General features: G+C 35.1%; 1 protein-coding gene across 1 annotated transcript; it reads left to right on the forward strand.

The window, feature by feature from the left end:
- Positions 1-684: 684 nt before the first annotated feature.
- LOC131151774 (uncharacterized) lies at positions 685-27126 on the forward strand. The gene is made up of 7 exons (XM_058103179.1): positions 685-1025; positions 2672-2845; positions 10426-10508; positions 10930-11091; positions 25303-25413; positions 26513-26579; positions 26658-27126. The coding sequence occupies exons 2-7, from the start codon at positions 2725-2727 to the stop codon at positions 26933-26935; spliced, it is 822 nt and encodes a 273-aa protein (XP_057959162.1). The 5' UTR covers positions 685-1025; positions 2672-2724; the 3' UTR covers positions 26936-27126.
- Positions 27127-27441: the final 315 nt, after the last annotated feature.

Genomic DNA, 27441 nt, shown 5'->3' on the forward strand with positions numbered 1-27441 from the left:
TGAAAGTTTGATTCATGATAGTTGCACTATAAGAATAATCATGAAAAAGATAAAACCAAAGAGACAAGAAATTTACTTTTATGAAAGAAAAAAAAGTTACGAAAAGAGAGGAATTACATACATGAGATTTCATAGATTAGAGTGAGAGATTCATTGTAACTTATGCATACTTTATGTTTTTGATAAGCTATATTTATAGTGAAATATTTGAGAGAAGTAAACTATTTGATGAAAGAAATTAATTAATTATATAATTAGTAATTAATAAGTGTTTGGGAGTTGAACAATCAATATATATATATATATATATATATATATATATATATCTTTTAATATTATAGGATAGATTACTCAAACCAAACATTATCATTTGGACACAAACAATAGGGAATTGTTGGTTCCACGAACCAAGCACCCTATCATATTCCTGTGCTCTGCCCTTAAGGGTGAACATAATTCAGTTTTAACCTAATTGACTGAATTAACCGACCAAGTTCGGTCAGTTCGGTTCAACTCGGGTAATTTATAATTCAGTTCGATTCTATTTTAGAATAGGGTAATTTTGGGTACTCGGTTTCGGTTCAGTTATGGGTAATTTGTATTACTGTTCACCAAATTATCAAAATTTTTAATTAATTAATAATTAAATATAAATTATTAAATTATATTATTTATGATTTTAATTTTTAGGCTAGGTTGCCCGCTAGGCTACCATTAGGGATTCCGCCATTCCTAAATCCCAATTTTCCATTTGCCTATTCCACTCGTCTTCTGAGTCTGCTCTACCCAAGTTCCCTTCCCAAGTTCGCAGTTCGCAAGTCGCAACTTCGCCGGCAGCCGGCACTCCCTGACTCCCAGTCCTAGTTCCCTACCCACTTCGCAGTTCGCACACAATCGGCGACGGCGAGTTCGAAGCTCCTGTTCCAGATCGGCAGATCCAGTCTTCCCCTCCGGACTTCGGCTTCCACCTTCCAACTTCGCAGCTCGCAGACTCGCAGTACTCCTTTGGACCTTCCGCCCTTCAGGTTTTTCATTTTTCCGTTGTGTTCAAAACTCAAAAGTCTTTGCAGTTTGATGTTTATTGAAATTTTAGAATACCCTAGATGAGCACAATGTGTTTGATTAAATGTATGAGAGAATATTTCCTTCAAATTATTATATTGATGTTGATCAGTCCCCCTCTTTAAAATGGGTTTCTTTGTGTTACTTGTTTATATTTGTTTGAATGTTCATTGAATCTGAGTTTTGTCCCTTTTTAATTTTTTTATATTTGTGTTTTCTTACTTTTGTTGTACCCAAAGTCCAGTGCCCTGTTCTCTTCTTCTTTGGTTCTTCCCTGCTCTTACCAATAACCCTTGTTTGCGTATCATGGGAAAGTTTTTTGGTGTTGAGAATTTGTCTGATGAGTTGTTTTCATTAGTGGATGCAAAGCTCTCTTTGAGTACAAAAGCATAAAATAAAGGGCAGAAAGAACTAAAGAAGATAAAAGGATGGAGGATGAATTTTTTTTGAGAATTACTTGGTTGTTTTAAGGGAGAATTACTCATAATTAATTTTATTTTTATTTGGTTAAATTCGGTCCGCCGGATTACCCGACAATTTGGTTCGGTCGGGTATGGTTCGGTTAAATAGACCAATTTGGTCGGTTTGGTTATGGGGTGGAGTTAACTGAAATAATTTGATTAATTCGGTTAATTGGTTGAATTGGCTGAACCGACCAATTGCACACCCCTACCCTGGCCTCAGGCCCTGTGTCATTACGCACTGCCACAGAAACGACTTGAGCTGCCTCAAAGCCAATCCAGCAAAGCCCTAGTTTCAGTTCCTCTGCTTTCTTCACTCTAGAGTTGCAAGACACGTACCTCCATTCGCCATCGTTGGATGCTCCGAGCCACCGTTAGGTAAATTCTCTCTCTTACGGATGGTGTTTTTGCAATGCAGTCTACTTTTCTTGTTCGTAGGTTCATTTGACATCTTCCTTCAATAGCTCTCCCTAATCTTGATGCTGAATCTGCTATCTCATTGCAATGGCGGCGTCTTTGTGTTTGTTTCGGGTTAGGATTCTGTGCCTTGAAATCTGTGAGTTTCGTTTGGTTGCTGAGGAAGCTCTGGAAAGAAAATGACGAGAAAATTTTTGAACTTTTCTCGATAGGGGTTTGTTGGTGTCAGTTTGGTTTAGGTTTTATATAATTTTTTTTTTTTTTTTTTGCTTTCCTTTTCTCAGCAGCCATGCAGAGCATTAGGTGGGTTGATTTAATCGTTGGTATGTAGTAGCTGAAATGGGCAAAATTCGTTTATTTTTATTTTTTAAATTTTTTATGATTTATATGAAATTATCAAATGTTCAAATGCGACTCTCTTCCACTATTGTTGGCTCCTAATGTGGGATTCCTACTTCCTACTTTGTCTGATTATTGTTCTCAAATTGTTGTATCGAGGAAAATGGATCTATAGTGTCATTCCATTTGCTATTGTTTGGGGAAGTTTGGAAGATTGTATGCACTTCTATTACATTTTTTGGATGAATAGTTCCTAATTGCATGGTCTCATAGATTGTGTGCTCCTAATACTAGCCAGCCATTTCCTTTTTTTTTTTTCCTCTTAATATTGTCTTGCTAATAATTTATTTCATCATGCATCGATTCAAATAATTGTTCACTTTTTTGTGTAGATGGTGTGATATTTCTAGCTCAAGCTCTTTTGCTAGTTTAGTCCTTTGGAATCATGGTTGGCTGGCAGAGACATATACAGTCTGTACTCCGTCACATTGGGAAAAGAGTGGAGTGCAGTTACAATTTACCTGCTAACTACTCTTGTTTTCCTGCCAAGTCTTCTTTAGTACTAGGTAAATTGATCTCTCACTTTTTTCTTCTAGATAAATTTATTTGCATCCATTGCAAAGCATGTCACAGAATTACCTCATTCCTATTTGTTTATCATAATCTGGATGACGGACTTGATATTTACCAAGTTGTTGAGGGCACAATTGTCAAATTGAGGTTTGAATTGCGAATCAAAATACTGATTTTGTGAATATTGTTGCAAAAATATTCCAAAAATCAGTTATAAGTTGCAGGTCTATATGTAAAACAAACAAATTATTTAAAAAAAGAAAATATTTTCATTAAAATTGAATGCCCTAATAATTTTCAATTCTATTCTACCCATCTTAATATGCTGGAATTTTCTGATAATATTTTATGCCAGAGCAAGGTTTCTAAAATGGGAGGATATCTTGACCTTTAACTCATTGGGAGCGAGAGGGGCATTCATGACCTACAAGAACTCCTTGAGCATATGGGTGTGAAGGTAGCGGATTTGATGCAGGGGCTACATCAAGGATCTGCTGCCATGGGATAGATTAGAAGAAATTGAAGAGAGGAAGGAAGGGGAAGAGAGGAGAGAGGAGATCCAAGAGGGAAACTAATGTTCACTTCAAATTCAACATCTGCCTACAACATGGATTTTACTCACATAAGGAAGCCTCTTCACATGAAAGTACACGTAAAACTCAAAAACTACATTACATTACAAACATACCCCTAGAATACGCAAATATTACAAACAATCCCCCAACTTACATAATCCTAATGCTGGCAAACTTAAACACGCATAATTAAACAACTAACTGACTAAGCACATTTGGGTTTAGGACCCAATAAACCATTGACCCTATTCTTCAACATAGGCCCCCAAATTGGGTCAAAATGATCTATCCAAATACTCGCTTCTCGTCCTACATCAATTCCCACCTTCAATAAAGAACTTGTTCCCGTCAAGTTGGGGAAAGTTCCAAGGAGTCCATTACCATGAATAGAATCATCTCGTTTTCATAAGAAAGGAATTGGTAGTACGCCTCAACTTGGTGAGTGGGAGAGCTTGAGATGGCATCAACTTATGCTTCTTGTTGTCAATGGAGAGGCAATAAGAATTCTCATATCCATCATGCTTCACCGTCCTATCTAATAATCATAAACAACCCAAAAGGATATGACAAATTTTGAGAGGAAGGATATCACATTGCATTGTTTCCACAATGGAACCAATCTTAAAATAAAGTAAGCAACAATCATGGGCCTTCAAGTTGGTATCATTCACCCAAGCAATTTTGTATGGTTGGAAATGATGCTCAACTTACAAATTTAATTTCTTCATTGTTTCTTCATAAACCACATTTGTGCGACTACCAAGATCAGCAACCAAAGTGCAAAGATGCTCTTGGCATAACACTTGAGTTTGAAAGATGTTGGTCCGCCTCCAATCTTCTTTGTTTTTAATCTTGTGGGAAGAGAGCATATATTGAAGCACTAAGTAGATTTCACATTGCCATAATCATCTAAGTCACTTCGGATTTTTGTTTCAGCTTCAACTACTTGAGTGCCATCATCATCATCAATCTTATTTTTCCACAAGAGCCATGACATGTTTAGGACATTGTGCAGCTTGATGCCCAAATCCTTGATATTTAAAGCATTTAAGTGATGGTTGGCTCTTAGAAGTTGTTCCAGAATGCTCGAGTCTTCCAAGCGGTATTAGTTTAGACTCCTTTACCCAATTGCTCAACTATCTTCTCTTGTACAACCCCATTAGTATTCTTCCGAAATCAAAGGGTAGATGTAGCTTTAGGAGGATTACATTGCATATCCTCCTCAATTTTAGTGGCAACGTGTACTGCATCCTCAACTGCAATGAAATGACATGTAGCAAGTTTGGAGGCAATAGCTAGCTTCAATATTTTTCTGTACAAAGCTATCATCACATCCTCTTTTCATTCTATGTTGGCATGAGTAGCTAAATGATAGAATCTAGTAGTATAGTCTGTCATTATCTATTCTCTTTCTTCAAATTGTAGAGATGGAGATGAACATATTGCTGATAATTGGGAGGCACAAACTACTCCTGCATGGCTTGCTTTGTCTCATCCCATGTTATGGTCTCACCTAATCTCCTTCTTCTAAATATTTTTGTCGTTTAATCCAATGAATTTGAGCAATTCTCTTCAATTTTGATTCAACCGAGTACAACTTCTAGCATCATTCATGTCATACCATTGGAAATAGTACTCCAGAGAATACGGCCAATCATCAAATTCATTAGGAGAACCATCACCATTAAAATATGAGAATTCTAGTTTAGTTCCCTGACTTAAATGATTATTTTGACCATCACACAACTTAAAAGTATGAGTAACAGAAGCTATTCCACTATCTTGTTTGGTAGGAAATTCCATGGGTCTTTTACCTAAGGATGCAACTTCAGTTGTTAAGCCAATTCAAAGCATTGGTAATTGTCTCCAAGGCATCTTCCATGTTTTGTTCCCTGCTGAACAACTATTCTACATTTGCAAACAATTCAACATTGGTCACCATGATGCAATTATATATCACCAAGGATTCTTAAACAATTTGCAAACAAGTCCTATTGATTCAAGCAAACCACAATCTTCGCTCTCAATTATTTAAGAACAATCTTCAAGTCACCTTTAATCTTGAGTATCACGAAGAAATGAAATGAATTCACTTAGAAAACTCACAAATGCAGCAATAGAACCTGATTTCCAATGCTGGTAGCGACAATTTCTTGCTTTCCATAGCAAATTATTGCACTTTCTTGGAAAATAGAAGATGCACAATCAAAATATCATGCTGTAGATGAAAATATCTTGGAAGAAACCCAAAATATCATGGTGAAAGGCAATTCTTGCAAAATTGGCAGCAAGATGAGACTTTGGCAGGTTCTCAATTGCAGTTGTTGGAGCATGGGGTGCATGCGTTGTTGACAAGGGTCCTCTAGTCATGAAAATTGGTTGCAAAAGCCTAAGACCATGACAATTTTCCTTACTCCATCTTGTCAAGGTCCTTGTTAATGAAAAAGTGCAATCTAACTGTTAGTAAGACTTTGAGAATCACAAAGTAGGAGGCTTCATAACCAACCTCAATCCAAAGATCTAACTCTTCACAGCAGCCGGACTTCTCTCTGATCCCATTGCACACTTGATACCAATTTGATTCAGTGATGCTTGTGGCACATATCTCTAAACACCAGCTCTTCAACCCAAACTCATTTCCAAAACTAAATGTATCTTCTTTTGAGAACCACACTCTGATCTTTGATTCTCCCTGAGATTTCTCATGTCCCAAGGTCACAACGTCGCTGAAAGCCAACAACCAACCAACATATTGCTAGTTCTGAAGGTAGCAACATTCTTCCTAGAACTCAAACTCACAAATCCTTGAAATAGATCCTTATTACAACCTCATCTCTCAAAACTCAAAAGAGTGAAGATACATCCGTTGAATCACCGATGCAAGATCCTTCCCAACATTAACTCACTCTAGAAATCAACTCAACCTCAAATCAGTACCTCTCACGGCGCAACGCACACGAAATCTCCTTCTGGTCATATTCCCTCATAACTAGTTTTGGCACCCAAAATGAACCACCAAGGTTCCATTCCAACCTAACATTTGAAGGATGGTCTCCATCTTGAAGGCTCTCCAAGTATAATTGTTTGAAAGCTTAGTAGACAACCAGCCAAGAGAACATCAAAGTTCAAATCCGACAATCTGTTTCCAAAGTAAGTCCCTGCCCAAGAGTCTTACAAGACACAACTCCAAAGATGGATCCACACCTTGGAGTATCCACAAGTCAACTGATCTCAAAACCATGGGGTTTCCATGTCCAACAATATATCCAAGCTAGTTTCTGCCATATTGTTCCAAAGCGGTCTCCCACCCTCAGAGTTTCGCGAGACAGAACTCCAAGGAGGAGTCCACATTAAGGAATAAAGGGAATTGGAACAAACTCACCATCCAAGGTTTTTAACCCAGTTCCTCGGGGCATACCCAACATACACATGAATCCCATGGTTCTGAAGTTAGCCGTCCAGTCTAACATCCATCACCCGATGACCACGAAAACTTCCACTAGTCTAACATCAAAGCTTAAGCTCAGATCACACCTTTGATGACTATCTTTGATATTGTTACCAATTTCTCCATAGTATTCAGACATCAAAATCTCAACCCAAATCAAAGCTTCCTAGGATTTCCAATCACTTTTCATTTGACAATAGGGTCTCAACCACAATCCATCATGCCTAACTTTCTGATTTACTACCCTCTGGCTTAGACTCAAAATTTTCAAGTGAAAAGGGGCCCTTTGGTTCAATTGTGTTGCACGAACCTGCTTAACAAGAACAAACAAAAAAGGATTTTTGGCCATCATGACTCATGTGCTTGCTAGCAACATGGCTTACATGTCCTCTTGCGAAACCGGGCCCATTGCTTGCGGGCATAGATCACAATAAAACTAAATGGCCAACAGCGCAAGTGCGTTCTTGTCAATCCCACAATTGCAGTCTTCAACCACATTCCCACTGGAACTTAAATAATAAAACATCTTAGCGTTCCAATGAAGTCCAATGGGCAATTTTTGTGGTTCCCTTCGAGTCCATACCTCATTGGGTATACGTCACCAACGTGACCAACACATATTGCACTTGTTTGGCTCTCAAGGACTATCTATCTAGGGTGTTAACAACTCATTCTTTCCTATAGATCTAAGAATGTGACTTCTCTTTATGAGTTCAAACTTCCCAAGTTTTGTGAAAGACACCCTTGGCCAAACTCCTACCATTGTCCTATTCCATCGGACCCAAGAATATCACCTCTGCCTGTGGAATAAGGAGTCAAGGACACCACAAAGTCTCACTGGATTAACATCCAAGCTCCAATAGGACAGTTCTCAAACTATGGCCTCAATACTAGCCTCAAGGGCATTGGGTATTCTCATCCTAGTTCCCCTCAATCTATCCTTGTCTCTTATCAAGGGTACAGGGCACAATCAAGCATCTTGATGTTGGCAAGATAATCATTGGAGGCCAACTTTTGCTACATTGATCACGATGGGTCACATGACAAGAGGGGAGCAAGAGATAAGAACCTACTCAAAGGTAACTTGAACCTTTCCTTACTCAAAGTCACAACCGAATTCCCATAATCGAGTTGATGCCCACTATATCAATCTCATTTTTCATTCACAATCGAGAGATATGCTTTGACCCTTTGATACCAACTGTCACGAGCATGAAGATCTCAAAGGCCAAAAGGAAATCACACTTGCCTAGATTTGCCAAAATATCAAGCAGTCATGCCCGTGCAGTAGCAAGACTACACTAAGTCTAGCCCAACCGTACTCATCCTCATCCAAGGAAACACTCAAATAACCTAGACATCAAGTCTCTTAGCTCGAAGGCCCTTGATCCAACTAAGGTTGTCACTAAAGAGCCTGGACTCGAATTGTAAGGGAGTTAAACTCACATTCCACTAGCATTGCGGGTAACTCTCATCCTCACAGCGCAATCCTCGTGTTAGCATATCCATCACTTACCACCCACTAGCCAGGATTAGGGGAAGTGACATTATACACTACTCAAGCAGGGAACAAGAAGGATTAACACCTCGTGATACTACAACCGGATCTAGAATGACTGTGCCTAATAGTATAGGCAATGTGGACAAAAAGGGACGAACATCAAACCTCTAGGGTGAGAGTACTGCGCAACCACATTCTTAAATGGATCATCCATAGGGCTCCTAATCTCGTATGGAAGCCCAAGGCGCCCCTTGAAGATATCAAGAACTTCCCCCTGACTGCTCCTTAGGGTGCTCACTTAGTACCCAATAGGGGTACTGAGGGTGATAAACCGCTCACTTGGTGTTCCTTCAAATGTCAAGTCACCGAAGAATTCTCGTTCAAATTTGAGTAACCACCAGGGATTTAATGATTATATCTTAGGTTTGAGAACACCACCAGTAGTACTAGTTGGATCCACCACAATATCACAAGGGCATATTGAAACCATCGCCGTAACATCTCCATGGATGAAGCCACGTTAACCAAGTTCCCTCCAGCATCATTCGCCAAAACCTTGTGTCACGCATGCAAGACTCTAAGACCGTGGCACTAGGCTTTTTTTGGAATTGTAGATTGTTTGCTGTGTTGTGGGGTATTTGAATGGAACAAAACAGTTGCATTTTTAAGGGGAAGAAGACTTCTTGGGTTTGGGTTTGGGATAAGATTCAGCATTTGGCTTCCTGATGGGCTTGTTGCTGCTTGCTGTTTCAAGGGAATTTCTTCTGAAGATGATTAGCATGATTGGTTGGCTGTTTTTTATTAATTGTTTTGTGTTTGTGTGTGTGTGTTTTTTTGAGGGATTTCTTATTCTCTGTTTTGTTCATTATTCTTCTGTTAATATACTTCATTTCTGATAAAAAAAACATCTGACCTAATAATAAATATGCATTGATGCATACCTATGTATAAATGAAAAGCGTGTATTATTTTTAGAAGAAAATTAAGAGTAAAAATACCTATCTTGAAATATAAAAATCTTCCAAGAACTTTTACTGCATAAACTGGCCTTGTTGAGAATCTAATGAATGAAGACCATATGGGATTTGCATTGATGCATATCTATGTATAAATGAAAAGCATATATTATTTAGAAAATTGAAATTAAAAATACCTATCTTGAAATATAAAAATCTTCATATCCAAGCACTTGTACTGAGTAAACTGTTCTTGTGGAGAATTTAATAAATGAAGACCTTAGGGATTTTCAATTTCTTGAGAAAAAGTTTAGGAATGTTGAAAAAACAATTCAAAAGGTGGATAAAAGTCGCAAGGTCTTCATTTATTAGATTCTCCACAAGAACAGTTTATTCAGTACAAGTGCTTGGATATGAAGATTTTTATATTTCAAGATGGGTATTTTTACCAAGGATTCAGGTTAGAGCTAGATCGTATTGATCCAATTGGCTCATAGTCAAAATGGACAAATCAATTTACTTTTATCCACCTTTTGAATTGTTTTTTCTACATTCCTAAATTTTTTCTAAAGAGTTCAAAAATCCCTAAGGTCTTCATTTATTAGATTCTCCACAAGAACAGTTTATTCAGTACAAGTGCTTGGAACTGAACTACGAATTGTAAATTTGAATCAGGAATCACATTCATGGTCAATTCTAGCTTACTTTGATTTGCCTACTAGGTTCAAATCAGGGCTAGTTAATTGAATCAAAATCTAAGACTCTTAAGTGGGAATCATATGTTACTGACAGCTGCAGTTTTTTTTTTGGTTTTATAATAAAAACATGCCATGGGATTGAAGTGCCTCATTCTGCTACTTAATTAACTCCTCCCCCCTGCATTTCTTGGCCTTGTGGCTGTTATTATGTGCGTACATATGCGCGCCCATGCCTTTTTGTGTGCATAGGACTGTAGATAGAAGCAAGAAAAGAAGCTAAACCAAACATTAAAGGGAGAAAAAAAGATTGCTGATATGTTATATTCCTTTCCATGCTTAGCTGTGGCTGTTGGTCATGTAGATTTGATGATTGAGTGACACTGATATTTTTGCAGGTGAGTCATGCTATTTACAGAGATTCTGGAAGTCACCATCTGCAAATATCTCCAGACCTTTTTATGATTACTTACAGCAGCTGGTAATGCTTAGATGTCCCTTCTCTCAATTAAGTTTATTTTACTTTCTTTGAGTTTGAACATGTTTAGTTGTGCATGAAATCCATTCTCAAAAAGCTTGAGTTTCTGGTGCAATTGGTTCTTAGACCTGGTATCAGAGTGGGAGGTCTAGCGTTTGAACCACCATACGTCCTAGAAATTTTTGGTTTGGCTGACCCAAAGAGGGACCACATGCAAGGAGTAAAAAATAAATAAAAATAAATGACAAATACCACACTTCTCTACAAGCCTAAGCTTTTAGGGTAAGTGGCCAATTCTTCAATCTCATGCTTTGCTTCAGAATTGCTTTAGAAAATTTAATAGCTATACCAGAATGTTACCAAGAGAGAAGAGTTATTATCATTTCACTGCTGTAATTTTTTTTTTTGATCTTTGGTGGTTCAGGGCATTTCTAGTTCAAGAGAGTTACAGGCAAGTTCTGATGATTTAGCACCTGTCTCTTCTCTGTTGACACCTGTTTCGGCATCAAATGCTGAAGCAACTGAAAACAAAAAGGCTGTTTCCAAGCCTGAAAAGGTTCAAGCAGTTCTAAAGGGAATAAAACAGGTATGATGTGCACAGATTCTTCTTGTTACAATCATCATCAGAGCTATATTTTCTTTTGAGAACATGGGAGGTAAAGGCGTACCTTCCCCGTACCACACACACACAAATCTTGATATATGACATTTAATTAAAGCCTGTTTGAGAGCTTATGAAAGGAATTTGACCAAACACTCTTAGGGATTAAATTTCTATTTGGTTCAGAAGAGTATTTAGGTAGTAGCAGGACGTTTTTCAAAATATTTTCGTGATGATAATCACGTCCAGGCTTGGGCAAAGAGCATATAGGAGAATATGAATATTTTTTAACAATGCTCTTTGGAGATTGGAATGTATCCTTCGAATATGATCACAATTTTTGAAATAAGGATGCGAACCAATGAAAGGATGGATCTTTACCTGATGCGATCATGGTTTGAGAAAGATTTTTTTGTGGATGAGATAAACCAAAATTAGAGGATTTATAATTTAGGCTCAAAGGAAATCTTTTGATTTAACAGTGAAACTTGAATCCCCTAGTGGATGCCTCTAGTTTTGATTACAATGAGGATGACTTGTTATTAGCACTAGAAATATTTGGAATTTATGATCATTTGTGTTTATATATAGAGTGATGTCTACGTTTTGATCCAGGCCTTTATGTTTAAAGATAAGCTTAGGGATAAAGGATATATAGTGAGACGAAACCCTAAACCTCTACTTTGTGAAATGGACAAAGTATGCTTAACTTAAGATGTTTTGTGTTTAAGTGTGGGTTAAGCATTTTGAATTATATACCAGCCGTAGAAGCCTTGTCCATTTGGAAGTGGATGTGTATACAAAACTTCTACATTTTAAACCTAAGCCACTTCCCAAGCCTTTAGTCATCACAACCCTTAAATCTAGGAACTAACGAATGATTAATCATTTTATTTGATTCCAATTGGAATTAGTTCTTCCTTAGGTCCTACAGGGTTTGCTTTCATGATAAGCTACATCATTATGTTACCCAAGCCACGGGCATCTCTAGATGAACAATTATGTTTAGTGTGCCCTTTTCTTTTGCAGTGTAAGCAAGTTATGTATGTGCGTGACAGAGTATGCTTTCTGATTTTTGTTTGCACGAAGAAGCATGATTGTGGGATTTATAATATGAACCCTTTTTGAAAAATTTATTTCTTTTGAATCTTAAGGGTTTATTATGATTATTCTTTCCATATTCTACTTTGGGTGAAACTCTAGAATAATCACTTCTTTCCTTAAGCAGATAATTTTCAATATCTTTTCAATCTTTTTCTTCTCTAAGGCGGCATGGTATTTTGTTAAATTTTTTAATTGTTTTGCCAACCTTTTATTTTCATTTTAAAAAAATATTCCCTGTTAAGACATCCTAACTAGAACCTTATGTATTTTAAATGAAGCATTTTCTAGTTCTTCATACACATGCATGTTTTCATTATTGAATTCAACACATGATTCATCACAAAATTTAATACAATCATTGTTACCAGAATTCGTGCTTTATAATCGGCCAATATATCACAAGTTTTAGTAGATGATTCATCACAAGTTATATCACAAAATTCTTCACGAGAATCATCGTATGCATTAACAACAGAACTATGATTATATTCAATAGATAATTCGGCATTAAGTGTATCACAGAATTCAGCAAATGGATCATCTATAGAGGCTGAGATAGGATCATATACCTCATGTTCTGTAAATGCACTATTCCTGTGATTTACCACATCCATATCATTAGAGCTTGGAGCTTCTGAAGTGGCATTACCTTTTTCCTGTGTCACTCCATATTTCCTTTCCTGCTCCATCCTGATTTCCTGTGCACTTTTACAAGCCATGATCTCATGAAAAACATTAGTCTTTAAAGCACAATATAGTATATCCTTGGCATTAGAATTAATCGTATTAAAATCATTTTCATTTATTTGTGCACATCTTCCCTTAGCAGTCACAAGCTATACCCTCCAGTCCATAGATTTTATAAATATGCTCATTCTAATTTTTTAATGGGTGTAATTTACACCACAAAACAATGGAGGACTAGAAGGTGATTGTCCCTCTCCTAATGGGGATACACCAATGAGAGCCATTGCGATCTTTTACATAAGCTGTTAAGCCAAGTGTAACGAGGCTCTGATACCAATTGTTGGAATTGGTGTATTCCCAAGAAGGGGGGTGAATTGGAAATTTAAACTTTCTTCCTAGGTGAAACCAGATAACAGTATAACTCAACCTAGGGTCTTACTAATCAATCATACCCAATTGTGCAGATAATGATATGCAGAAATTAAGTCATGCGCAGCATTCACCATGTATTAAATAGAACATTCATGTGCAGTAAATATAAAGTGCTAAAATGTAAAGTGCACACAATATGTTATCGGGGTTCGGCCAATATTGCCTACGCCTCTAGCTCGCAAGTTCGAGGATTCTACTAATGCTCACTTAATGGGTTGAGCGGCACCGTTTATAACCAGGTCTATTAACGGGACTGACCTTAATCTACAACTGCACCTTATTAGGATAGTGCACCTAACTTTCCTAACCGGGTGTAAGCCAATCCGGGACTATTCAATAGGGCTAGTCTCCCTCTTCAGGCCCACGCGTGAAATACGATAGATATAAAAATTTGCGTACAAACAGATGCTTCTTACACAAGCAGATATGTACCACTACACATAAGCACTAATCAATGCACCTCAAACCAATAGGAATTATAAGTTCTGTGCTATACGTGTGCTAAACACTCAATCTTATGTCAATATTCAATCAATTACAAGAGTGTATAATCTAAGCAGTCTTTGAAACAAATACTCAATGTAAATCAATCACCTCAAGTTTCAAAGTGTTTTAACAAGATTATTCAAAATATCTCAACTATGATTTTCTCTCAAATAATAGCTCAAGAGATATTTAAGAATATGTAAGCTTGTGAAAAATATTTTTGCAAATAAAAAACACACAAGCTTGATGAGTCTTGCAACGATGATGTAAAGACTCACTAGCTATGAAGATTTTTCCCACACAAAGATTTATTAAATAAAATTGGAGGAAAAATCTTTGCTTAACCCTTAATAGAAAATCACATGCACAAAAGCAAGTAAGGGTTTCCAGCAATATAGAACAATGAATAAAACGCTTACAATGCTAGATTTCTCAAAGGAATGAAAGTATTTGAGTGTATAAGATTGGTATACGGAAATAGGACTCTCAAAAATTTAGAGAAAGTTTTGCTAATTAAAATCCCTAATCCATCTCTAATCAAGGCAAATGAGGAGCTACATATAGATATCCTCAAAAATATTACCGTTGGGGACATAGGAGGAATTTTGGAAAATGTTTAATGAGGGTTAATAAAATTAATAGCGTTTTAACCTCGATAAAATTCGAGCAACTTGAGAGGGTCAGTCGATCATTTTCATGGTTCGGTCGACCAGGGTGCTCAGTTCGGTTGACCAGGACAATTTTGAACTGAGAAGATGGTCGACCAGTCTTGAGGCGGATTCCAAAACTTCGAGGTTCGGTCAACCAGACTAAGTTCGGTTGACCAAACCTGGGTGTTCGGTCGACCAGGTAAATTTCCATATATAAGTTCGGTCGTCCTGATAGTTGGGATCTCCCCACGTGTTAGTTTGGTTGACCAGAGTGTTGCAGCTTATTTTAAGGTTGGTCGACTGAAGGGTCAAACTCTTGACCCCGGGGAAGTTCAATCGACCGAACATGCGAACTTTGGGCATTTCGGGCCTATTCCTCTTATGTGGTTGCCCCTATTCATATGCTAATCAATTCTAGGATTATGGGGGACTTTTTCATGCAATATAGTGTGTCCTATGACTAGTCTAAGGTTTTTGAGCTTATTTCCTATCATGCATGCAGATGCATTATTACAGACCTTTCCTACTTTACTATTACGGACCTTTGAAATTATTAATATTACAGACCCAGAATGAAATATAAATTACAAGACATAAACATGTTGGGTCTTCATTTTCTTCAAGTCCATGGGCATCATATGATACTGCTAATTTATTCTGCACACAAACTAGATCACACATAAGATCCTTGTGTTTCGTTAGCATCAAAACCAGATATCAGACTCAAAAAGTCAACAATCTCTCCTTTTTTGATGATGACAAACACGCATGAGAAATATGAGGTTTAGCCTAAAAAGGCTCCCCATAAGAATATGCATGCTATTTAGTTTATGAGAGTATGAAAGATATAAAAGATATGCAATCATTTTGTTCAAACAAGTCTCCCCTTTTGGCAACAGTAAAAAGGGCATGAAAACAAATATAACTGGTTTTGAAAAATATGACAATTAAGCACACAAGCAGTATAACTGGTCATTAAAAATTAAAATGACATAACAAACATGATTAGACCAGAATTATCCACAAACCATAACAATTTAAATTATATCATAAGACTCGTAAAAGATTTGATCTTAAAACATACGGCATATGATAACAGGTAGAAGATTTGAGCATAAAACAGTCTAACTAGTTCGTATACATTTTCATGTGTAGTTATCGAACCAGTTATGCAATATATATATATAAAATAATAAGGCAAGATATAAAGGGTTTTTGATTTGAGAGAATTTTTTGCCGAATAATAAAAATATATGTAAATAGATGTATATGTATATATAAAACTATATATCCCCTTTATGATGTTTGCAAAAAGTACTGGAAGTTGCTTGCAAAAAAAATTTAAATATCATGCAAGCAAGCAACATTATTTTGGTTAAACATTCAAGCACAATTTCATAATATAACTAGAATAGGATAACCATATAGATCCAAAAGAAAATTTAATCAATTAAATGTAAGATCATATGGCAACACATGTGATTGTGGCAAAATAACACATTTCAACTTAAGATTTTTAATGAAGTCAGTACATTTTAGCACATGCCACAATGATTTCAAAACACATGTAAGCCTAAAATACTGGTGAGCATAACAAGATAAGAGTTTAGTTTAAGATGCTCCCCCTTTCAAATTGACTTAGATGAAATAAACTGCTTATACTTAATATGGATTAATTTCATTAAGTATGCTAAGTAGTATAAGCAATCAATTTTTTTTTTTTAAAGTCTTTTAAAAACGAATATATTGGATTAAGATTTATTCATTTTACCATTCGACCAGTATAATTATCCCTGTAGGTCACATATGCATCAGAAATATATATTAAGGCATGAAATAAAACACATACCCGAGAACAATCCATATCAAAACATAGAGCTTTAAAAGCGGGATATGATGTTCAGGGTTCTTAGAAGAGCCTCAATATTAAAAAAGTAAAGCATGATGCATATGAATTCTTTATGCTCATTCTCTAGGGATGGAACTGAGCTCCTTTAACTATTTGATGATTATGCTAGGATGAAATTTAATATTCAATTAGTTTGCACTTATCCTTTAAAAAAAAATTTAACTTTTATTATTTCATAATCATCTTTGTACAGAGTTTTATTTGGGAAAAATCTACTGAAATTTCGGTAGTATGTCGTCTGTAAATTGGATATTTTCCCATAAAACCTGTACCTATTAGATTCAAGCAAGTAATATATTTTAGTTTAGGCATGCAAGAACCTATAACCACTACCAGCATGCAATACACATCACTGCATCCGCCATGCAGGAGGCTTTCAATAACAAGCATGCAATCCAGTAGTAATCAACAATTCATAAATAAAACCATCCATCAAGAAAATTTAATCATTCAGTACATTATGGATAGTAGTCTACAATGCTGATTTCATAAAGGCATATGAGCAAATAGGTATGATATCAATAGAGCATTTTAATTTATAGAACCATGAAGAATAAAAGCTCTCCCTGAGTTACGCACTCACTTATTTTATGCCTTTTCTTATTGTTCAAGTTCTTTAGCCAAGAGTTTTAAGTTTCTATGATTATATCTTGGCTTTATATGCTTTCGGCTTAGAGGACCAAAAAGTCACAATGAATATTCATCAAGATGATAGGCCTATGTCTGCCTCTTTTCTCATGAATTGGAATACGTGTAAAAGGCACAAGATTGAATGGCGTTGAATTTTAACTACATATGCATAGGTCTCTTTCAAATTTCATTTCATCATCTAGATTTGAAACCTAGTGCAATCATTTTAGCCATTCAACACATTTCAAAGGATTTGAAGCTCTAAAGGATTTGATTTAATGTTTGAGAGCTTATGAAAGGAATTTGACCAAATACTCTTAGGGATTAAATTTCTATTTGGTTTAGAATAGTATTTAGGTAGTAGCAGGACATTTTTCAAAATGTTTTCGTGATGATGATCACTTCCAGGCTTGGGCAAAGAGCATATAGGAGAATATGAATATTTTTTAACAATGCTCTTTGGGGATTGGAATGTATCCTTCGAATATGATCACAATTTTTGAAATAAGGATACGAACTAATGAAAGGATGGATCTTTACTTGATGTGATCGTGGTTTGGTAAAGATTTCTTGTGGATGAGATAAACCAAAATTAGAGGATTTATAATTTAGGCTCAAAGGAAATCTTTTGATTTAACAGTGAAACTTGAATCCCCTAGTGGATGGCTCTAGTTTTGATTACAATGCGGATGACTTTTTATTAACACTAGAAATATTTGGAATTTATGATCATCCGTGTTTATATATAGAGTGATGTCTACGTTTAATCCAGGCCTTTATGTTTAAAGATAAGCTCAGGGATAAAGGATATATAGTGAGATGAAACCCTATACCTCAACTTTGTGAGATGGACAAACTATGCTTAACTTAAGATGTTTTGTATTTAAGTGTGGGTTAAGCATTTTGAATTATATACCAGCCGTAGAAGCCTTGTCCATTTGGAAGTGGATGTGTATACAAAACTTCTACATTTTAAACCCAAGCCACTTCCCAAGCCTTTAGTCATCACAACCCTTAAATCTAGGAACTAACGAATGATTAATCATTTTATTTGATTCCAATTGGAATTAGTTCTTTCTTAGGTCCTACGGGGTTTGCTTTCATGATAAGTCATATCATTATCTTATCCAAGCCACGAGCATCTCTAGATGAACAATTATGTTTAGTGTGCCTCTCTCTTTTGTAGTGTAAGCAAGTTATGTATGTGCGTGATAGAGTATGCTTTTTGATTTTATGTTTGCACGAAGAAGCATGATTGTGGGATTTATAATATGAACCCTTTTTGAAAAATTTATTTCTTTTGAATCTTAAGGGTTTATTATGATTATTCTTTCCATATTCTACTTTGGGTGAAACTCTAGAATAATCACTTCTTTCCTTAAGCAGATAATTTTTAATATCTTTTCAATCTTTTTCTTCTCTAAGGTGGCATGATATTTTCTTAGATCTTTTAATTATTTTGCCAACCTTTTATTTTTATTTTTAAAAAATATTCCCTGTTTAGACATCCTAACTAGAACCTTATGTATTTTAAATGAAGCATTTTCTAGTTCTTCATACACATGCATGTTTTCATTATTGAATTCAACACATGATTCATTACAAAATTTAATACAATCATTGTTACCAGAATCAGTGCGTGCTTTATAATCGGCCAATATATTACAAGTTTTAGTAGATGATTCATCACAAGTTATATCACAAAATTCTTCACGAGAATCATCGTATGCATTAACAACAGAACTATGATTATATTCAATAGATAATTCGGCATAAAGTGTATCACAGAATTCAGCAAATGGATCATCTATAGAGGCTGAGATAGGATCATATACCTCATGTTCTGTAAATGCACTATTCCTGTGATTTACCACATCCAGATCATTAGAGCTTGGAGCTTTTGAAGTGGCATTACCCTTTTCTTGTGTCACTCCATATATCCTTTCCGGCTCCACCCAGATTTCCTGTGCACTTTTACAAGCCATGATCTCATGAAAAACATTAGTCTCTAAAGCACAGTATAGTATATCCTTGGCATTAGAATTAATTATATTAAAATCATTTTCATTTATTTGTGCACATCTTCCCTTAGCAGTCACAAGCCATACCCTCCAGTCCATAGATTTTATAAATATGCTCATTCTAATTTTTCAATGGGTGTAATTTACACCACAAAACAATGGAAGACTAGAAGGTGTTCGTCCCTCTCCTAATGGGGATACACCAATGAGAGCCATTGCGATCTTTTACATAAGCTGTTAAGCCAAGTGCAACGAGACTCTGATACCAATTGTTGGAATTGGTGTATTCCCAAGAGGAAGGGGGGGTGAATTGGAAATTTAAACTTTCTTCCTAGGTTAAATCAGATAACAATATAACTCAACCTAGGGTCTTATTAATCAATCATACACTAATTGCGCAGATAATGATATGCGGAAATTAAATCATGTGTAACATTCACCATATATTAAATATAACATTCATGTGCAGTAAATATAAAGTGCTGAAATGTTAAGTGCACACACGATATGTTATCGGGGTTCGGCCAATACTGCCTACGTCCCCGCCTCTAACTCGCAAGTTCGAGGATTCCACTAATGCTCACTTAACGGGTGGAACGGTACCGTTTACAATCAGGTCAATTAACGGTATTGACCTCAACCTACAACTGCACCTTACAAGGATGATGCATCTAACTTTCCTAATCGGGTCTAAGCCAATTCGGGACTATTCAACAGGGCTAGTCTCTCTCTTCAAGCCCAAGCCTGAAATACAACAGATATAAAAATTTGCATACAAATAGATGATTCTTACACAAGCAGATATGTACCACTACGCATAAGCACTAATCAATGTACCTTAAATAGATAGAAATTATAAGCTCCGTGCTATATGTGTGCTAAACACTCAATTTTATGTCAATATTCAATCAAGCACAAAAGTGTATAATCTAAGCAGTCTTTGAAACAAATATTCAATGTAAATCAATCACCTCAAGTTTCAAAGTGTTTTAACAAGATTATTCAAAATATCTCAAATATGATTTTCTCACAAATAATAGCTCAAGAGATATTTAAGAATATGTAAGCTTGTGAAAAATATTTTTGCAAATAAAAAACACACAAGCTTGATGAGTCTTGCAACGATGATGCAAAGACTTACTAGCTGTGAAGATTTTTCCCACACAAAGATTTATTAAATAAAATCGGGGGAAAAATCTTTGCTTAACCTTTAACAGAAAATCACATGCACAAAAGCAAGTGAGAGTTTCTAGCAATATAGAACAATGAATAAGACACTCACAATGTTAGATTTCTCATAGAAATGGAAGTATTTGAGTGTATGAGGTTGGTATAAGGAAATAGGGCTCTAAAAAATTTAGAGGAAATTTTGCTAATTAAAATCCCTAATCCATCTCTAATCAAGGTAAATGAGGAGCTATATATAGATATCCTCAAAAATATTACCGTTGGTGACATAGAAGGAATTTTGGAAAATGTTTAATGAGGATTAATAAAATTAACACCGTTTTAACTTCGGTAAAATCCGAGCAACCTGAAAGGGTCGGTCGACCATTTTCATAGTTCGGTTGACCGGGGTTCTTACTTCGGTCGACCAGGACAAATTTGAACTGAGAAGCTGGTCGATCAATCTTGAGGCGATTTCCAAAACTCTGAGGTTCGGTCGATCAGATTGAGTTCGGTTGATCGAACTTGGGTGTTCGGTCGACTAGGTAAATTTCCTTCTATAAGTTCGGTTGACTAGATTGTTGGGATCTCTCCACGTGTCGGTTCGGTTGACCAGAGCGTTGCAGCTCATTTTAAGGTCGATCGACCGAAGGGTCAAACTCTTGACCCTGGGGAAGTTCGGTCGACCGACGTCCTCTGTTTATTAGAGTTCGGTCGACCGAACATGCCAACTTTGGGCATTTTGGGCCTATTCCTTTTATGTAGTTACCCCTATTCATATGATAATCAATTCTAGGATTATGGGGGACTTTTTCATACAATATAGTTTCCTATGGCCAGTCTAAGGTTTTTGAGCTTATTTCCTATCATGCATGCAGATGCATTATTACAGACCTTTGAAATTATTATTATTACAAACCCATAATTAAATATAAATTACAAGGCATAAACATGTTGGGTCTTCATTTTCATCAAGTTCATGCGCATCATATGATACTGCTAATTTATCCTGCGCACAAACTAGATCATACATAAGATTCTTGTGTTTCATTAGTATCGAAATCAGAGATCAAACTCAAAAAGTCAACAACCATAAATATCTCTTCAACCCTCTGATGAAGCTTTCTCAAGGTGCATTCAAGAAGATCTTAAACCATAGCTTTGTTTGCTCATCCTATATCAGCTGGTTTATGATAGATGACTATTATCTCCTTAGAATAAGTACTCGTAATTCTCAATTCAATGCCTGCCTAATTTTTTTAGTTTACATCTTGTAATCCCCAACGGAGGTATACAGGAAGAGCCAGGGCCCTAGAGGAACAACAGGAGATATCCAATTGCAAACATTCACTCTTGGAAGAAATGCAGATAAAAGTCTTTGTGATCAACAATTCAACATAATCCTGGATGGCCAAAGAATATCAGCTTGCACATATATGCCAAGGCAGAATATTTGTATAAAAGTTTGCCTTTCATTCCCCCTCAAAAAAAGAATTGTTGAGGTTCTGGACCATAGTACAAGCCCCGTTTGGCTTATATAAACTCCCAAAAGTGATCTCCATCATGGTATAAAAATCCAAAGGAGCATAGCAATTTACTCTGCTCAAATTAAGCAAGCTTTGGGAAGAGGCCGCCGGACAGTACTTTGGATTCTCACCTCATTTTCACCTGCAATAGAGGAAGAGAGGATTTAGAGGCAATATGAAGTGTCTCATTTTTTCAGGGAACACTAACTGTACTGAGTGAAAGATAAAATTATGTCCCTGAAGTGGATTGACATGAAGCATGTCATTCTTTCAAGAATCATCAATACTTATCTGGAGTGGATGACCTGAACTCACTGGCTCATAGTTTTAAATTTAAAATCAACAGAGGTGTTTCCAATAACTTGAACATTTTGAAAGGAGTGAAGGGAATAACAAAAAATTGAAGGACAGTTATTCTTTTGGGCGCAACAATAATTGCAAAAAAAAAAAAAGAGTGAAAGAATTGTTGGGAGAATTTCTTAACAAAATGCATATATTGTGGAGAAAAGGATTTGATATAAATGATTAAAAGTTATATCATAAAAAAAGGCTTTGTTTTGATGCTATGTATGCAGAGGTTGCTTTTGCTCCACATAGGTATATTGCCCCCAAATTCATTTTAGTAGCTAAGAGCAGATTCCATGATTTTTGCACCAAGTTAGCTGTAAAATATTTTGCACTGAATAACTTTGCGCACTTGAGCTGATTAGAAGTGTGGATAAGTAGAAGCTTTAAATCAGGTTGTAATGTGCTGCTAATGTTACTGGTTTACCATAATGTTTAGCAGTCCAAGGATTTTGGACATTGCTGTTGCAGTCATGTTTGCTTTTGTGGTTGCTGGTGCAGTTCGCTGTTATAGTTTCTGTTGCTAAAATGTGGTGTAAACTGCTCTTGGAGGACCATCTAGGTGTAAAGTGTAAAGTGTAAAGTTACTGTCAACTGCCAAAAGCTCCAAATTGGAGTGTATGGCATTTTGGGCCCCAAGTCTCACTGTTCAGTGTTTGGCATTTGGGAGCGTGTTCAAGCAATAAGTGTTAGGGCAGTTGGTGATTGAGCCCAAAATATGTTATTGAGTAAGCAAACAGCGCCTGAGAAGTAGGTAGTGTTAATGAAGCTGTAAGTATTCCTTAGCACACTTATGATGGAGAATAATTTGGCAGGCCAATGCTGACACTCTACATTGATATCATGCATTCTGTGAAGGGCATACTTTGTGAGGCTAAAAAATATTGACGTATATAAAAGCATTCTTCATAAATTTTTATTCAATTTTAATTGTCCCATAAGAAACTCTTTATTTTTCCCTATGAATGTCTAGGTAGTTCGCAATGCACGTCAGTATTCTTTCCTAAGACTGTCAAGGCTTCATAGTTCATATATATATTATTGGTTCACAAGTCACAACATGACAGCATAGCCATTTAGGTCAATTGGTAATCTAACATGGTATCAGATAGGTGATTGGACTACCAACCTTATCGTAAGTTAATAAAAAATCATGTTTTTGACCGACCCAAAGAGGGGTTCTGGGTGAGTGAGGAGTGTGGGAATTATATAGAAGGAACAAAAACTGGTCTTCTTTATATGCTTGAGCTTTTAGAGTAACTGGTTGTTCAACATGGTATTAGAGCCATGGTTGCTAGGGGTTGTCCCGAGTTCTATAGCCTGCATTTATCATTTGTTTGTTAAAAATTATCTTATTCCTTGTTATGGGTGTCATTTGTTGTTTTTTAAATAGATAAAATCATTCATTGTTTGTTTCTCTCTCCATGTATGATCATGCTGCACGTATTTGGTCCATAACCTGCGATCTTTACTGTTTAGGTTGACAGCCCTCCTTGTCATTCTTGCTCCAAAGATGGCGAAAATCATGTATTCATTTGTTTGCCAAACTTTCAACTGAGAAGTGGATGATGAATTATTTAATTTTTAGAACAGCTGGCTAATACAAAGGACCTCTGATAATAAGTATTTAGATGTTTTTATGATTAGGCATCTCAATGGTTGAATCAGGTAAGATGGTGTTTGGTAATTGGGGATCAATTCTAGGAATCAAAGTTGGAATTGGAATGGTTAATTCCCATTCTTAGCGTTTGTTTTATGCTAAGTCTCATATTGATTCCCATTCCATGCAAGAATGGTATTCCCCCTTTTGCCTACTTTTTGATTCCCATCTTTTGTTCCATAATCAACCTGATTCCTGAAAATACAATATTTATTACCTTATTCCTTATAATGCATATACATATATAAATACACACGTGCCTATGTATAATGTCACATTAATTTAGAAAATAACATTAAAGATAAATATATATAATAATATAATTTAATATAAATATAAACCATCATTATTAATATTTTTTATTATATAAATAATATTATAACATATAAAAATCAATTGAATAATTTTAGATATTAAATTATTATGATATAATTGTGATATGATTATTGATTTATTATATTATCTTCATAATCTTAAAAATAATATAAAATATTTACTATTCTCAATTACTTATAAATTTATAATAATAAATTTTAATAATGAATATAATATAATATTAATATGATATTATTTATAATATAATATAATACATATTACATAAATCTAAAAAAAATATTAATATTACAATATCATTAAATATAAATATATAATTATACTTTTATAAAATATTATAACCATTATTATTAATATTTATGTTATATATAATAATATTATATCGCATAGAAAATAATAGAACATATTAAATTATAAAATGCTATGATATAACTGCGGTATGTTTATTTATTTATTAATATTATTATAAATAATCTTAAAGTAAGCTAAAATATTAATTATTAATATTGTCAATACAAATATATAATAGTAAATTTTAATAATGATATAAATATAAAAAATAATATAATACTATTGTGTAATAAAATATAAAATATAATGCTATGGTTGTTGTTTGATTATATTATTATTTTATATAAAATAATAAACTATAATGCTATGGTTGTTGTTTGATTATATTATTATTTTATATAAAATAATAAACTATGTTATAATATTTACATTTAATAAATTATATTTTAAAATATAGTAATTATAAAATATAAGATAAAATGTAATATTAATAATATAGTTAAAACAAAATACTAATAATAAAAAACATGATAAAATATCATATGTAAAGTATAATCAAGTATGTGACTATCAAAATGTTTTTACTCTTAACAATTATTTATTATATATCTTAATAAAATAATTTTATATAATAATTATATATTTATAACATTATTATTCTATATTAAATTAATTGAATAATTGTTTTTAAAAAAAAATTATAATCTCATAATTGATTAACTAGATCCATTTTCGATCCCTATATCTATTTATGCCAAATACTATAATACAACTTTGATTTGAGATTGTGTCTTGAACCAAACATGAGAGGAATTTGACATTCCGTTTCTGATTTGTGGATTCCAATTCCAATTCTGGTTCCAATCTCAACTATGAAGCAAATGCTACCTAAGTTAAAAAGATATTCCTTTTACCGCACAGCCTTTGATTATTCTCTGTTTTTTTTTGGTTTCAGAGTCCAAAGAAGCTCAACTTGGTTGCGGCTTTAGTTCGTGGCATGCGTGTTGAAGATGCGTTGCTGCAGTTGCAAGTGACAGTAAAACGAGCTGCAAAAACAGTTTATCAGGTGACATGATGGTTCATTACATTCTGTAGCCTGCTAAAATCACTGTCCAGAACACATCTAAAATCACTGTGCAGAACATATAAAGATATGTTTTGGTTAAACTTAGTTCTTATGTGCCTCCGAAATAATAGCAGCTTTTTAAAGGTGTTTTCTCCCCAAATATTTGTACTTCTATTTCTCATTGTGCAAGTCATGTATGGGTAGATCTGATATACCATTTTTGGTTTTAACTTTCACTACCATGTACAGTGTTGACATGTGCTCATTTCTGTGTTGGACTGAACAATGTTAACAAGAATTTGGAACATTGGTGGAACTGGAATTGGGTTATGGGATGGCACATGCTCTAAAATAGGGTATATTAGGGGTATATATGTACAGATATATTGGTGAAAAATGTGCAAGGCATGTGTTATTTTGGAGGGTGTTTTGAGGTGTTTCGGATCTTTTGTGAGCTATATTGACAATGACTGAAAATAGAATTATAATGTGATGGTTCTCCATATTTATTGAAAAACACATGTGGATGACACATGCTCTAAAATATGGTGCATTAGGGGTATATATGTACAGATATATTGGTGTAAAATGTGCATAGAACATGTATATTTTGAAGGGTGTTTTGAGGTGTTACCAAGTCTGGAAGAGATTTTTTTTTATTTTTGTGAAATATATTAATAGTGACTGAAAATAGAACTATAATGTGATAATTCTCCACTTTTACTGAATAAATACATGTGGAAAATATTGATTTAAAAATTTGGATTACGAGATTCAATGTTCTGGAATGAAAATGAAAAATGTTTCAGAATGTTTATAAGAACTGTTGAGTTGTGTTTGGGAGCATGGATTTCAATTTGCATGGATTTGGATGAAACTCTACACAGTTTTGTATTGTATTTTGTCCAAATCCACACAAATCCAATCCCAAAGCTTGAATCCAAGCTCCCAAACATGGGATTAATTTTTCTGTAACCATGACGCGAAGATATCAATTGTGTGATATAGTTCTTATTTTTGTAAGAGGAGAAATTCAGCACTGTTGCTAGTTAAAAAATTATAGAAGAATTTCAACACTATGGAAATCTTTGTATCACAGGTTATACACTCGGCCCGGGCAAATGCAACACATAATCACGGGTTGGATGCAGAACGGCTTCTTGTTGGTAAATATCGTCACTGAGAGCAGCTGCTTTCTTAATTTTATAAGGGTACTTCTTATTATGCATAGTCCCTTCATGCAGCTGAAGCATTTGTTGGAAAGGGTTTCTTTAAAAAGAGAATGAGTTACCATGCTAAAGGGAGATGTGGGATAATGGTGAGACCCGAGTGTAGACTCACAGTGATTGTGAGGGAGATAACTGCTGAAGAGGAGGCTGAGATAGCAAGGCTGAGGGTGTCTAATTTCTGCAAGCTCACTAAGCGGGAAAGACGTCTTGTTCCGCACAAACTTATTGAGACAACTTCAATTTGGAATCGAAAAGGCAAAGATAACTGTAAACCAAGTGCAATGGCTGCTTGACCTAACCGGGCTTCCATGTTTTCATGCTTTGGTATAGAAACAGTTAGTGGATGTGCTAAAAGCCAAGTGCAAAATTGAGAGTACTGCTCTTATAGCCTCAAAATATGGTTGGATGTGGACTTCAAAATGTACTATATCATTTTAAGATTTTCAATTTTGAACATTTTGTTGATTCCCCGTGATTACATTAACTCCTTGTGTCTTATCTGTTGGAGAGAGAGAGAGAGAGAGAGAGAGAGAGTTTTTTTCGTTTTTGATTTTATTTTTTAATAAAATATTAAATAACAGTTGGATTGGAATAAATTTTTTCATTTTGATGCGTCCCAAATCTTGCTAGATAGTCTAGCGAAATTTAAACAAAACTCGCTGGATGGTCTAGTGAGATTTAAACAAAACTCACTAGATCATTCAGCGAGTTTTGCTCGGGCGTTTTAAGTCTTCGTCCTCCATTTCTCGCAAACTTGCAAAGTGCAGAGGGCAGTGGCAGAGAGGAGAGGAGAGGACAG

Source organism: Malania oleifera, chromosome 3, assembly GCF_029873635.1.
Source record: "Malania oleifera isolate guangnan ecotype guangnan chromosome 3, ASM2987363v1, whole genome shotgun sequence".
Lineage (NCBI taxonomy): Eukaryota > Viridiplantae > Streptophyta > Magnoliopsida > Santalales > Ximeniaceae > Malania > Malania oleifera.